At 45.4% G+C, this 12,075-nt stretch overlaps 7 protein-coding genes across 10 annotated transcripts; 5 read left to right on the top strand and 2 right to left on the bottom strand.

The window, feature by feature from the left end:
- Positions 1 to 138: 138 nt before the first annotated feature.
- LOC120444340 (phosphatidylinositol 4,5-bisphosphate 5-phosphatase A) lies at positions 139 to 2,367 on the bottom strand. 3 transcript variants are annotated; one of them, XM_039623910.1, is made up of 3 exons: positions 1,331 to 2,367; positions 594 to 863; positions 139 to 378 (listed from the first exon to the last, which is right to left on the bottom strand). In XM_039623910.1, the coding sequence occupies exons 1-3, from the start codon at positions 2,072 to 2,074 to the stop codon at positions 355 to 357; spliced, it is 1,038 nt and encodes a 345-aa protein (XP_039479844.1). In that variant the 5' UTR covers positions 2,075 to 2,367; the 3' UTR covers positions 139 to 354. The 3 variants fall into 3 exon arrangements, with proteins under 3 accessions (XP_039479844.1, XP_039479843.1, XP_039479842.1); XM_039623909.1 differs by having other exon boundaries at positions 139 to 519; XM_039623908.1 differs by having other exon boundaries at positions 139 to 863.
- Positions 2,368 to 2,652: 285 nt separating this feature from the next.
- LOC120447138 (nuclear inhibitor of protein phosphatase 1) lies at positions 2,653 to 4,349 on the top strand. Its single transcript, XM_039628572.1, has 5 exons — positions 2,653 to 2,797; positions 2,865 to 3,079; positions 3,137 to 3,351; positions 3,413 to 3,995; positions 4,056 to 4,349. Exons 1-5 carry the CDS (start codon positions 2,769 to 2,771, stop codon positions 4,175 to 4,177), a joined length of 1,164 nt encoding a protein of 387 aa, XP_039484506.1. The 5' UTR covers positions 2,653 to 2,768; the 3' UTR covers positions 4,178 to 4,349.
- Positions 4,285 to 5,920, bottom strand: LOC120447134 (probable asparagine--tRNA ligase, mitochondrial). Its single transcript, XM_039628568.1, has 3 exons — positions 5,769 to 5,920; positions 5,502 to 5,709; positions 4,285 to 5,438 (listed from the first exon to the last, which is right to left on the bottom strand). The coding sequence occupies exons 1-3, from the start codon at positions 5,856 to 5,858 to the stop codon at positions 4,354 to 4,356; spliced, it is 1,383 nt and encodes a 460-aa protein (XP_039484502.1). The 5' UTR covers positions 5,859 to 5,920; the 3' UTR covers positions 4,285 to 4,353.
- A 21-nt stretch (positions 5,921 to 5,941) lies between these two features.
- On the top strand, positions 5,942 to 7,632 carry LOC120447136 (CAAX prenyl protease 1 homolog). The gene is made up of 2 exons (XM_039628570.2): positions 5,942 to 6,119; positions 6,272 to 7,632. Exons 1-2 carry the CDS (start codon positions 6,027 to 6,029, stop codon positions 7,532 to 7,534), a joined length of 1,356 nt encoding a protein of 451 aa, XP_039484504.1. The 5' UTR covers positions 5,942 to 6,026; the 3' UTR covers positions 7,535 to 7,632.
- Positions 7,633 to 7,672: 40 nt separating this feature from the next.
- LOC120447137 (CAAX prenyl protease 1 homolog) lies at positions 7,673 to 9,306 on the top strand. Its single transcript, XM_039628571.1, has 2 exons — positions 7,673 to 7,919; positions 7,973 to 9,306. Exons 1-2 carry the CDS (start codon positions 7,818 to 7,820, stop codon positions 9,212 to 9,214), a joined length of 1,344 nt encoding a protein of 447 aa, XP_039484505.1. The 5' UTR covers positions 7,673 to 7,817; the 3' UTR covers positions 9,215 to 9,306.
- LOC120447135 (CAAX prenyl protease 1 homolog) lies at positions 9,254 to 10,896 on the top strand. Its single transcript, XM_039628569.2, has 2 exons — positions 9,254 to 9,454; positions 9,514 to 10,896. Exons 1-2 carry the CDS (start codon positions 9,344 to 9,346, stop codon positions 10,762 to 10,764), a joined length of 1,362 nt encoding a protein of 453 aa, XP_039484503.1. The 5' UTR covers positions 9,254 to 9,343; the 3' UTR covers positions 10,765 to 10,896.
- Positions 10,786 to 11,987, top strand: LOC120447141. 2 transcript variants are annotated; one of them, XM_039628576.1, is made up of 3 exons: positions 10,786 to 10,927; positions 11,166 to 11,576; positions 11,631 to 11,987. In XM_039628576.1, the coding sequence occupies exons 1-3, from the start codon at positions 10,857 to 10,859 to the stop codon at positions 11,839 to 11,841; spliced, it is 693 nt and encodes a 230-aa protein (XP_039484510.1). In that variant the 5' UTR covers positions 10,786 to 10,856; the 3' UTR covers positions 11,842 to 11,987. The 2 variants fall into 2 exon arrangements, with proteins under 2 accessions (XP_039484510.1, XP_039484511.1); XM_039628577.1 differs by having other exon boundaries at positions 11,189 to 11,576.
- Positions 11,988 to 12,075: the final 88 nt, after the last annotated feature.

A 12,075-nucleotide genomic window follows, 5' to 3' on the forward strand; every position in this document is an offset into this window, starting at 1 on the left:
CGAAATGCGTCATATCGACGCATATGTTATGTCATATGTTATATGTTTATTTATTGGTTGTACCAACAGGTTTTTTCAATACAAATATTTAACAGAATATCATTTTAATTGACTAAGTAACATAAAAGATTAGTCACGTCGAGAGGTAATAGTTTTTTTATTCGATCAACAGGTAACTGTACAAAAATACATTCATTTAATACAATCCATCGTTAAATTAATATCTCCTTAATTGAGTGATAACATATGTTTATATACTCGGAAGCTGCAATGTTTCCTTGGATCACTTGAGAATTGCTTAGATGTTTGCTAAATTGCTAAATCAGCAGAGATTTCATCACATTGTACTTGATATTATTTTCGTTTCTCTGGTTCCCTCTGAAAGGAAGTCTTTTAATTACTCTACAACTGGTCTACGCATACAATCTACATAAAAGCATGCAAAGAGATTTAAAAGTTTACAATTATTTAAGTGACGTCATGTCGGCTCTACCATTGCTCTAGTTCAGCGTTAAATAACTACAAAAGAAGCGAAATCAAAGTTGAATATAGGACACAGCTGCGAGCACAACAAAAGCAAAAGTTAAACTAACATTTGGCGTGGCGGGAGATGAGGCAGATCCGTGCGTCATTTCGTGGAGTTCCTCGTCGGTGTAGGTGCGATTGGCAGCCTCGACCTTGTAGTTGAATGTGGCTGATACGGGCTTGTGGTCAGACAGAGTGTAATCCATGTGGGACTGATAAGACAGCTGGTTGGCACTCAGGGTAATGCCCGGATAAATGTTGCTTTGCACGCGATGCAAAATCCTATCACACCAGGCTGGTCGTCGCTTCAAGTTGTAATCATTAGTGCCTTCCACGAACTGCAAGGAAAATCAATTGAATTTTATATGGGTACTAGAGATAGAACCACTTAATTACTTTCGAAATAAATTAGTTGGACTTGGATTTCTCGTGAAATCTGTGGAGTCGACTTAAGTGATTGATAGTCAAAAACATCATAAAGACACTTAAGGGGATTCCCAACGAGACTACGTATTTGTGAATTCCCTAATATGCAAAGTGTTAGTTTAAACTTAACATAAAAATACAACAGAAAATGTTTTTGCGAATTCCTTAGAAATTTTTTTTGTCAAAACAATATAAAAACAGATAAACGATAAAAAAAATTGTGAATCGGAAGTGCCATGAAGGAAAATTGATAATTCAAGTGCAGATAAAATTAATTTCGATTGAGTTCTCTACCCTACCCTTATGTACAATATATTTAACTTAAGATAAGAAAGTTCAAGGCAAACGTTGATAATGAGATTGAATATGAGATTGTTACCTTAAAGGTGGGCGCAAAGTTGGGCTGTTGCTCCTCCAGCAAGCTGAAGGCGTTGCCCTTTTCCCGCAGCAGATTCAACTGGTCCAGCTTGAGCAGATCAGCGTATCGCTCGTTTTCCACATCCGTGCGGACATCCCATGCGGACATATCCCCGGAGAGACGGAAGTTAAGATCGCCAAACCAAAAGACAAAGTCGTGGTCGAATATCCGACGATATCCCTGTGCACTGTACTTGTGATTGTCCACGATTTGGTGATAGTCCTCGATGCGCTCCTTCAGCTTCTCATCGTGGGCCGCCAGATGGGAGCAGATGAATGCGACGCCTGTCCCGTAGAGGGAAAGTCGAATGCTCACGGCACCCTTGTTACCCCACAGCCCACCCAGTCCCGTGCGCGTGGCTTCCGTCTCGATTTCTTTCATGTGCGGGATGTGCTTGTGCTGTGCGAACATGGTTATGAGAATTCCCTGCAGCTGCTTCGAGTCCACCTTTACGAACTGGTGATCGTGCAGGGAGTCCGCGATCTTTAGCACCCACGGATCGTCATTGAAGATCTTGAGCACCTGTGTGGTGCTCACCTCCTGGAATCCGATCACATAGATGTCGGGCAGCTGGTTATCCGGACATGTGGTGTTGCCATTGAGGGACAGAAGGGAGTTCAGATCCTGATTCTGTGGCGAGTGAGTGCCCACGTTCCAGGTCAAAAGAAATATGCACAAATCCGCAATCGCCGTGGCCGTAACCATTTTTCCGCCTTCTAATTATCTATGATTAATACTCGTTGTTTTGGTCGTCACAAGGTGGCTGTTGATGAGTTCACGGGCATCCAAAACAGGTTTACGGATTTGACAGCATCAGCAAATAAAGCGAGGGGGCAATTTGCGCACGCAACTTTCATTTATGTAATTTTAATTCTTCAGCACTAATTTTTTAAGCCGCTCTAATTGGACTAAATAGTGCTAGTAGCATATATTATTTATAGAATTCGTAGCTGTCGTTATTTATGTTTTTTTGTCCGTCCGTTGCGTTAGCTAGTGTGACCGCAGCACAACTATTTAAATATACCATAGGCGGCGCTAAAACCTTTATGGTTTCGCGATAGTAACGAAGCTTTAAAACCTATTGGAAACATCGTTAGTGTTAAACCTTATATGAACTATATTTTGTATATATAGTTCACCACGAAGTACACATGTTATTTTCAGATTATCATGACACCTTTTAAAAGTATGTTTAAAATAATAATTGTACTGTACGTAACGTGCCTTGAAAAACATTGAACAAGAGAATACCCCTTTTGTAATTGCTTAGGCTTAGTCGATACTATTGGCAGCACTAACATTTTTTAATGTGTACACATTGGTGGCTAAGGATTTTTCATAAAAATAAACAGTTTTGGTATAAACTGACTTTTCATACGACTTTAATAAAGTTAATCGCATGGCTAACAGCTACGACATACCCAGTTGGTGCGTTGTCAAATTCAGCCACTGCTTTGCGTCAAATACAAATAGTATACGATACGATTTATTTTAGGGCCGGAAAACCGCCCACTGGCTTGCATCTGGATGTGCTGAAGGACGACAAACTGGTTCAAAAACTAATGGTGGATGAGAAAAGGTGCTATCTATTTGGTCGCAACAGCCAGATGAACGACTTCTGCATAGACCACGCTTCATGCTCGCGGGTGCACTCAGCCTTCGTTTACCACAAGCACTTAAACATAGCCTACCTCGTGGATCTCGGCTCCAGTAGGTGCTAGATGTCTGGGATTCCGAGTAGACTTATCCATTTACATTGTTCCACAGCCCACGGCACCTTCATTGGAACCCTCAGACTGGAGCCGCACAAGCCCACCCAGCTTCAGATCAACAGCACCTTCCACTTTGGGGCTTCCACCCGGAACTACATACTCAGGGAACGACCCTCTGGTCACCACAGCAACATCATGGAAGACCTGCCGCTTAGTGAAACAAGTGATGGAGCTCTCCTGGGCCTACCCGAAAGCCAAACGGAGCTTGATGTGCGTTAGGTCGACAGAAAAAGCTAATTACCAAGCTAACTAACCATCTATTACATTTCAGAATCTCACAGAATACAACACGGCCCACAATCGGCGCATCTCAATGCTGGGCATCGATGATGATACCAATATGCGAAAGCAAAACGCCTTGAAACAGGGACGTCGCGCCCGAAATGTCACATTTAACGATGAGGAGATTGTCATCAATCCTGAGGATGTAGATCCCAATGTGGGACGCTTTAGGAACTTGGTACAAACCACAGTGGTACCCGCCAAGAGGGCTCGCTACGACGTCAACCATATGGGCATCCATTCTGGTAACAGCAGTCTGTCCAGTGCCAATGCAGCCCATGTGCACCAAATGTTCCAGCAGAGCCTGGTTGACATGAAGCACCAGCAACAGCAGCACAGGGAAATGCCTCCGCCTAATGCGGTGCTACACTCGCCTACTAATTCCCTATATCAAGGACTGCCGGCCGAAACGCACGGCAAGGGTGACCTAGAACCCATCTCCCCATTGACCATTGGATCCAAGCTGGGCCTACTGCTGCCGAATCCCGCGCCTGAAGTGCTGCCAGTCTATGATGAGGCTGTGGAGCCCTCCTCGACCCTGGCTCAAAAATTGGCCGTCGCTAATGCAAACGGTAATACTACTCGCGATATTTCCTTTATAAACTCTCTGATTGTGTATAATACCATTTTAGTTCGTCGCTATGGGGAGGATCCGCATGACTCCAGTGGCGAAGGCGATGCTCTGTGCCCACAGAAAAAGAAATACGCCAAGGAAGCATGGCCAGGTCGCAAGCCCATGCTTGGGCAGCTGTAAAGGCTTACTAGCTAGCTTGGGACATGGCGGACCACCAATAATTATGTTCGTAGAAAAATAATTAAGACTCCACCTACGAACTCCTCAAGCTTATGATTGAAATCACACTCTAGAGTAATATTTGTTTATTACACTTTTAACAAAATTAAACCAAAACATTTTACATCTTTAACTGATCACATCTTGCAGCTGTGTGGATACCTGGGAAAGGGTATCACATCGCGAATGTTTTTAACACCCGTGACAAGCTGCAAGTAACGCTCAAAGCCCATTCCAAATCCTCCAGTTGAAATTCCACCGTACTTTCGCAAGTCAACGTACCATTCCAGATCCTTTGGCAGCTGCGGATGGGATCTTAATATAGCAGGATCGCTTTCACGCAGGCTGCCGCCACATAATTCGCCAACGGCTGGCATCAGCAGGTCTAGGGCATGAACTCGGTTGGGATTTGTACGCGAGATTTTCATGTAAAAAGGTTTTTGCTGAGCTGGCCAATCCACAACGAATACGGGAGCACCACAGTGGTCGACTAGAAAAAATTCTTGGTCCTTAGAGAAGCCTTCGTTCAAGTTTATGGGCGTCTTTAGACTGTTCTTATTTTCCTGCAGTACCTGTAGGGCTTCATCGTAGCTTATTATCTTCCACGGTACCTGCAGCCAAGGCAGATCGGAGCTGGAGTTGGAATTTCGTTGACAGAAACTTAGGTCCTCGGCACTCGTTTCCAGCAAACGGTTTGTCACTGACTTCAGCATCTGTTCAATGAACTGCGCTAACTTTTCCAGCTCCTCCAAATGCGCCAGTTCCGCTTCAAACATGTAAAACTCGGCTAAATGCAATGGCGACTTGGAGTTCTCCGCTCGGAAGGCTGGCGAGAGGGTATATGTGTTGCCTAGACCGTATGTCATGGCCTCTAGGTGCAGTTGACCAGAGACGCTGAGGAATGCCTTGCCATCGAAGTAGCTCTGTTCCACGGAAACATTCGATCTCTTCATCTGCTTAAGCAGATCTTCGGAGTCCGGTTGAACCCGGAAAACTTCTCCTGCTCCCTCGCAATCATTGGTTGTAAGCAGAGGAGTGTTGATCTGCACGAAATCCTGCTCATCCATGTAGTCGTGTATGGCTTTTTGTGCTTTGTGTCTGACCCTCATCTGGGCGGCCACAAAATCTACGCGGGATCGAAGATGTAGATGCTCACGCACATATTCCGGTGGATGTTTCTGTTTGGGACTGAAGGGATAACCTTCCTGCAGGTGTCCTTCCGCTGGGAAATGGAGGAAAAGCATTAAAAGATCCCTTCAACCTGTTATCAAACATACAAAGTTACCCAACATTTCCACCTGATTCGCATGCAACTCAAAGCTGCCATTTGGAGCCACTTGAATTTCACCGACCGCGGCAATGACGCTGCCCGGAGGTAAGTGCTGGTTTTCCGGAGTCCGGGGCACTACCACTTGGAACCTACTGCTCGTGGAACCATCATTGATGTCCAGAAATGTGTTGTTCTTCAACCGGCGAACGTTTTTGATCCATCCCTTTTTAAATGTGGTAATTGTGAAAGAACAGAGTTGAATTTTTTATTCATGGAGCATACCTGAATGGCCAACGAGTCGCCTGGCTTATTAGTCTTAAATATTTGAGCTATCCGTCCGGATTTACTATAAAATCGTCTCAAGAATAACATCTTTATTCTTATTTTGATTCTGTTGCAGGCAGCGCTGCCACATCGTTCGAATTGTTATTGCTTTGATATATCTAAAATGCCGCACGACGGTCACACTAACACTTCGTCACTGGCGCTTGCAAAGTAAAATTCCACTTTTATTAGTTTTTAATGAAATAGCATTTAAATATGTCTTCATTGGACGCAGACACCGTGCTGCTGAGCATTTTGTTTCTGGTAGTTATCGAAAATGCGCTGGAGATCTATATATCGCTGCGGCAGGTGAGTTTTCCGGGGTGCCGGCATGTTCTAGTCAGGCGAGGAACTTGGCGAGGATTTTTATCAATGCGAATGATAAATTTAGAGTGGCAAATGTTAATTGGTCGCCGCACGTCTTGCCCCCATTAAATGATTTACCCTTCCATCGCCACCAGGTGAAAGTGTACCAAACTGCACTGAAGGTGCCGGCCGAACTGACGTCACAAATGGGCGAGGAGACGTTCCATAAGGCGCGGAAGTATGGTCTGGACCAGGAGAAATTCGGCATCTTCAAAGCTGTTGTTATGGATGTGGGACTGCTTTGCATGGAGCTGTACATCGGACTGATCGCTGTGTTGTGGCAGCTGTCCGTCCAGGTGGTGGATCGCCTGCAATGGGACTCCAAAAACGAGATCATCGTCAGCTGCGTGTTTGTGCTGATATCGAATATATTAAGCACCTTCAAGGGACTGCCCTTCAAGATCTACAAAATATTCGTGCTGGAGGAGACACATGGCTTCAACAAACAAACGGCCAGGTTTTTCGCCTGGGATCAGCTCAAAGGCTTCCTAGTCACCCAGGTCCTCATGATTCCCATCACGGCGGCCATTATCTTCATCGTTCAGCGCGGCGGCGACAACTTCTTCATTTGGCTGTGGATCTTCACCGGCGTTATCTCGCTGGTTCTACTCACTTTGTATCCGATTTTCATTGCTCCCCTGTTTGACAAGTATACTCCGTTGGAGAAGGGCGCTCTGAGGCAATCCATTGAGGATCTGGCCGCCTCGCTCAAGTTCCCGCTCACTAAGCTTTTCGTGGTGGAGGGATCAAAGCGCTCCTCGCACAGCAATGCCTACTTCTATGGTCTCTGGAATTCGAAGAGGATTGTGCTTTTCGACACGCTGCTGCTAAACAAAGGTAAACCGGACGACTCCGAGTTGTCAGAGGAAGAAAAGGGAAAAGGTTGCACCGACGAGGAGGTGCTGGCTGTTTTGGGTCACGAGCTGGGACACTGGAAACTGGGACACGTCACCAAGAACATCATTATCATGCAGATTCATCTCTTTCTGATGTTCTTGGTCTTTGGAAATGTCTTCAAATATCCACCACTCTACGTGGCCATGGGATTCCAACCTGGTACTCGGCCCATTCTCGTCGGTTTGCTAATCGTCTTTACCTACGTGCTGGCACCGTACAATGCTCTCATGAACTTCGCTATGACGCTTTTGTCGCGACGATTCGAGTACCAGGCTGATGAGTTCGCTTTCAAGTTGGGATTCGCAGATCAGTTGGGTCAAGCCCTCATTAAACTGAACGTTGACAACTTAGGCTTTCCCGTTTACGATTGGCTGTACTCGACATGGAACCACTCACATCCGACTCTACTCCAGCGCCTGAATCGCCTCAAGGAGCTGAGGGAAGAGAAGAAACAGAACTAAGACCGCTCACAACACGCAAGACCAAAGTTTACGCTGTTCCCTTTATTTTAACGTACATAAAATAAAGTAAGGGGACTTTCCCCAAAAAAACTGTTAAAGATTTTTCAATGAGGAAACGTGTACTGCTAAAAGCATCTCATGTGATTCCCAAAACATGTAAGCTAGTAGTTAAAAATCGGTGCGTCAGAGCCTAGACCAAATGATTCGAAAATGATTTTCTAACGGAGCTTCAAAATTGAAAAAATATGCCTAACATATCAAGCCGTTGTCAGAGGAACCCAACATGTCGGCAAACTTCTGGGATGATCCACAATCAATACTTTACATAATCATAGCTTTCTTGGTTCTGGACAATCTATGGGCGATATATCTGCTGCTGCGGGACGTAAGTGATGAAAACATCTTTTGAGTATATCCTGGATTTAATTGCTCTTTCAGATACTAGTGGTTTACAAAACGCAACAAGTACCGAATGTTATCAGCCCATATCTACCGCAGGAACTGTACGATAAAATGCGTGTCTACAAGATACACAAGAGCTGGTTCACCATTGTGCAAACCCTGCTTATGGTGGTTATATTGGGTGTTTTGGAGCTGTACTTCGGGTTTTATGCCTGGCTGTATGGAGTGGCTGGGAAGTGCGCCTTGGCCAAGTGGATGGAGCACGAGGCTTGCGTATCCGTGATCTTCGTCCTTCTCCTGAGCCTGTATTTCTGGCTTAAAAGCTTGCCGGCCATGATCTACGAGGGTTGTTGCATCAGAAGTTTGCAACCCAGGCCGAAACCACCGTGGTGGTCCCGCATCTGTTGCTTCGTCGTTGACGTGATTTTGGGAGTAGCGGTTACCACCGTGGTGGTGGTCGCCCTGGTTTACATGTTTATCGGCTTGGGCTCCTATGCTCCTCTGGGCTTGTACTTCCAATTGCTGATCCTCACGATGATCATATTCCTGTTAATTCCATTTTTGGTCGATCCTTTTTTCGGTAGACGTGTGCCCATGGAAAACTCGAATTTGCGCACCCAACTGGAGAACCTTACGCGACAAGTGGGCTTTCCCATGAGCCAGGTGCGCGTCATCCGTGTGCATGACCCCAACACGGGAAGTAATGCCTTTTTCTACGGATGCTGCTGCCTGAAGAGAATTGTGATTTTCGATACATTGCTGCTGAATAGGGGCAAGGCAGATACCTCCCAGTTGTCGCCAGAGGAGCTGGGTAGGGGACTGGCGGATCCTCTGGTGGTTGCTGTGGTGGCCCATGAACTGGGTCATTGGAGGAATGGACATTTTTACAAGGCGATCCTTTCGTTTCAAGTCCATCTCATACTGACTATCCTGCTCTTCGCGCTTTTGTTTGGCCACGGACCCATCTACCAGGCTGTGGGATTCGCGCCCGGTCTTCAGCCCATAGTCGTTGGATGCCTAATCATCTTCGGCTTTGTATTGACGCCATACATGACACTGGCGAACTTCAGTATGATAAACATAACGCGTTGCTTTGAGTACCAGGCGGATGAGTTTGCCTACCGGCTCGGTTATGGAGGAGAACTTCGTCAAGCACTGCTTAAATTGTATGCGGATAATCTGGCATTCCCCGTTTCGGATCCTTGCTACTCCAGATGGAATCATACGCATCCCACTATGCTGGATCGGCTGGGTCGTCTGGAGGAACATCGACGTTAGGCGATATATCTTATTGGGGTTTTTCAAACAAAGTAGCTTCTGATTGAGTTATCCGCCTTGGGTAATAGAGATATATATATAATTTACAATAAGTAAACATTGTTTGTTGGGGGAACATGATAAGTTTAGATGGCATTCTACGATACTTGGCCGAAAATAGATCCAGTCATAGTGCTGGTGGTGTTATGTCTGATCGTGTTAGTTGACCGGATATGGGAGATGGTACTCACCAAGAGGCAGGTAAGTAGCGGATTGGTTGCTTCGCCGATTAAGAACTGATCGTGGATCTCTTTCCGCAGCAATTTGTGTGCCTGAATGCGATTATGGTGCCCGAGGAGCTGAGAGGAATCATTCCGCCGGAGATTTACCATCGGGCCCGCATCTACGAGCTGCATAAAACGGAGCTGCAGCTATGGAAGTACCTCATCGACTTGATTATTACGCTTTGTGAGCTGATATTGGGTTTCTATCCTTTTCTCTGGAAACTGTCTACGATGACTCTACAGAGATTTACCTCCCAAGAGATCTGGATCACCTTGATCTTTGTGTTCTACCTGACCATTTACATCTGTATAAGGTTCCTGCCGGTGCTGATATATGACAAGTGCCTGCTGGAGCTGCGGTATGGGATGTCAGGCAGGTTTCCGTGGTACTGCTACTGCGGTATTGGCGCACTGGCCATTCTCGTGAGCCAGCTCGTCTTGCTCCCTTTGGCGGCGGCCATTGTGTTCAGCGTAAAGTTAATTGGGTACTACTTCTTCCTTTGGTTCTGGCTCTTCTGGGCTGTGTTCACCCTGTTGCTGGTATTCTTTTTACCCTACTGCTGCATTCCGTGCATTGGACGACAGGTGGTCCTCCCGGAGGGCACTGCCCTCTATACGGAGGTGAAGCGGGTTTGCGATGTGGTTGGCTTTCCCATGAAGCGGGTTTTTATCATTAAGACCCGGACGATGCAGAGCAGTAATGCCTATTTTTACGGAAGCTGTTGTCTGAAAAGAATTGTGATTTTTGACACCCTGCTACTGAACAAGGGCAAGGAACCCAACGAGATCCATCCCTATGAGGTGGGCAGAGGTCTGACCAACATGCAGGTGGCGGGCGTGGTGTGCCACGAGCTAGGTCACTGGAAGCATGGACATTTCTACAAGGCCACAATCATCATGAAGATTCACTTTTTCTTCACCATGGGACTCTTTGGATTGTTCTTCCACTCCCCGCAGCTGTACATGGCAGTGGGTTTCGCATCTGGCGTTATGCCCATCATTGTGGGATTCATCATTGTCCTGAGATTTGCCATGACTCCTTATCTCACGTTGGCGAATGTCCTGATGTTGTGGAATCTGCGTCGCTTTGAGTATGCCGCCGATAAATTTGCCCATCGCATGGGATACTCCATTCAACTGAGGATGGCTCTGGTCAAGATCTATGCGGATCACATGAGTTTCCCGGTCTACGACCAATGCTATGCTCGCTGGCATCACACTCATCCCACGATACTCCAGAGACTGGCCTATCAGCAGAAACTGGATGCGAAGGCCATGAATACCTGAGCCTTATAATCTCAGTAGTCCCCGACCTATAAATCCATTTGATTTTGTATGTTTTTCGAGATATCCTGTAAAATTGACCGTGTTACTAGACCATGACTCGAATAAAAATTGCTACGCCCCGCTGTGAAACTATTTCCAAATTGGTGGTCAGCATCGGCAGTGGGTGAGTTTATTGGCACTAGAATGGAGGATTGTTCAAGGGAATTTCTGAAGCTCTGATGGGATCCTTCTCTTTTGCAAATATGTTTAGTATATATAAATGTTGCCAGAATACTACATTTAAACAAATTCTAAAGTATATAATTAAATACATAATGTATTAAAAAATTTTAAATTATAATTAGAAAATAGATTTACAAACATTTTTCCATTTCAATTCTCACCAAAATAAAATCCATTAGCGAAAGCTTTCTCACTTATGCAGATGCCACAACACGATCCTTCTGCGCGAATCCCTCGTGGTTGAACTTCCAAAATGGGATGATGGAAGTGGGGCCAATAAGCAAACCCAATCCCCATGATTCTCAAAAGGAGGCAGCCTCGTTTCTGGAGCGCCATTTCGGAATCAGGTGCCTGGATTCTAAGCCGTTGAACAAGAGTGGGAGTGCAGTGGATTTCCAGGAGAGGAAGACGATTATCTGGCACACTTGGCTGGTGGAGAAGGTGAGGATTCCTCCAGCTCAGTGTGCGGTTATCAAGGACTGGAAGGATCCCTGCACGGAAACTCTAGGCACTTGCTCTTTATCCTGGCACTTGCAGAACTGCATGGCTTGGCAGCTTATTATCAGTAATCGAATGACGGATGCCAAGTGGTAACTATCTTATATCTAATGTCCATAGTATTTACCTAAAAATTACAATACTAGCTTCTGTTCGCGAATCAAGAAAACGATGGACATTGTCAACTGTCTCGTGGACCCGGAACTGGAACAGGACAATTCTTTAAAGGATTGTTCTACTCCCTTAGCCGCGTTGACCGAGAAAGTGTTTGGTGCCACTGATCATCTGAAGAAACTGAATGATCTTCTAGAGCTCCAGGAGAAGCGCAACCGGAGATACAAACGCCTGTATGAATAGGAAAACCTTAAAACCATAGGAAAGCTAAAGACAGCGATTGGAGTGCTGACCCCTTGATGTCTGCATAGATTGTATTGTATTTATTTTATTAAAACATTTCTGTTGTATTTCGATAGTATTAGACATATATCCATTTAGATATTCGATATTTGGTATCTTGTTTCAAATAGAGAAAGTCTGTTTCGAAGCTTTACATGCATGTGGTTTTGAACAATATCTTAGGATTAGCATAAG

The sequence above is a fragment of the Drosophila santomea genome, chromosome 2R (genome assembly GCF_016746245.2).
Source record: "Drosophila santomea strain STO CAGO 1482 chromosome 2R, Prin_Dsan_1.1, whole genome shotgun sequence".
NCBI lineage: Eukaryota > Metazoa > Arthropoda > Insecta > Diptera > Drosophilidae > Drosophila > Drosophila santomea.

What these genes read in the sequence shown, in the direction of transcription:
- LOC120444340 (XM_039623908.1), bottom strand. Translation starts at nt 2,074, where the DNA reads ATGGTTACGGCCACGGCGATTGCGGATTTGTGCATATTTCTTTTGACC. An exon ending in ACTTTGCGCCCACCTTTAAG is followed by an intron (nt 864 to 1,330) that starts GTAACAATCTCA and finishes TTTTCCTTGCAG; the next exon opens with TTCGTGGAAGGCACTAATGA.
- LOC120447138 (XM_039628572.1), top strand. Translation starts at nt 2,769, where the DNA reads ATGGCTAACAGCTACGACATACCCAGTTG. An exon ending in AGCTACGACATACCCAGTTG is followed by an intron (nt 2,798 to 2,864) that starts GTGCGTTGTCAA and finishes GATTTATTTTAG; the next exon opens with GGCCGGAAAACCGCCCACTG. An exon ending in CCTCGTGGATCTCGGCTCCA is followed by an intron (nt 3,080 to 3,136) that starts GTAGGTGCTAGA and finishes ATTGTTCCACAG; the next exon opens with CCCACGGCACCTTCATTGGA.
- LOC120447134 (XM_039628568.1), bottom strand. Translation starts at nt 5,858, where the DNA reads ATGTTATTCTTGAGACGATTTTATAGTAAATCCGGACGGATAGCTCAA. An exon ending in GCGACTCGTTGGCCATTCAG is followed by an intron (nt 5,710 to 5,768) that starts GTATGCTCCATG and finishes ACATTTAAAAAG; the next exon opens with GGATGGATCAAAAACGTTCG. An exon ending in GAATCAGGTGGAAATGTTGG is followed by an intron (nt 5,439 to 5,501) that starts GTAACTTTGTAT and finishes TCCATTTCCCAG; the next exon opens with CGGAAGGACACCTGCAGGAA.
- LOC120447136 (XM_039628570.2), top strand. Translation starts at nt 6,027, where the DNA reads ATGTCTTCATTGGACGCAGACACCGTGCTGCTGAGCATTTTGTTTCTG. An exon ending in TCTATATATCGCTGCGGCAG is followed by an intron (nt 6,120 to 6,271) that starts GTGAGTTTTCCG and finishes CATCGCCACCAG; the next exon opens with GTGAAAGTGTACCAAACTGC.
- LOC120447137 (XM_039628571.1), top strand. Translation starts at nt 7,818, where the DNA reads ATGTCGGCAAACTTCTGGGATGATCCACAATCAATACTTTACATAATC. An exon ending in TATATCTGCTGCTGCGGGAC is followed by an intron (nt 7,920 to 7,972) that starts GTAAGTGATGAA and finishes TTGCTCTTTCAG; the next exon opens with ATACTAGTGGTTTACAAAAC.
- LOC120447135 (XM_039628569.2), top strand. Translation starts at nt 9,344, where the DNA reads ATGGCATTCTACGATACTTGGCCGAAAATAGATCCAGTCATAGTGCTG. An exon ending in TGGTACTCACCAAGAGGCAG is followed by an intron (nt 9,455 to 9,513) that starts GTAAGTAGCGGA and finishes CTCTTTCCGCAG; the next exon opens with CAATTTGTGTGCCTGAATGC.
- LOC120447141 (XM_039628576.1), top strand. Translation starts at nt 10,857, where the DNA reads ATGACTCGAATAAAAATTGCTACGCCCCGCTGTGAAACTATTTCCAAA. An exon ending in GTGGTCAGCATCGGCAGTGG is followed by an intron (nt 10,928 to 11,165) that starts GTGAGTTTATTG and finishes AAAATCCATTAG; the next exon opens with CGAAAGCTTTCTCACTTATG. An exon ending in CGAATGACGGATGCCAAGTG is followed by an intron (nt 11,577 to 11,630) that starts GTAACTATCTTA and finishes TTACAATACTAG; the next exon opens with CTTCTGTTCGCGAATCAAGA.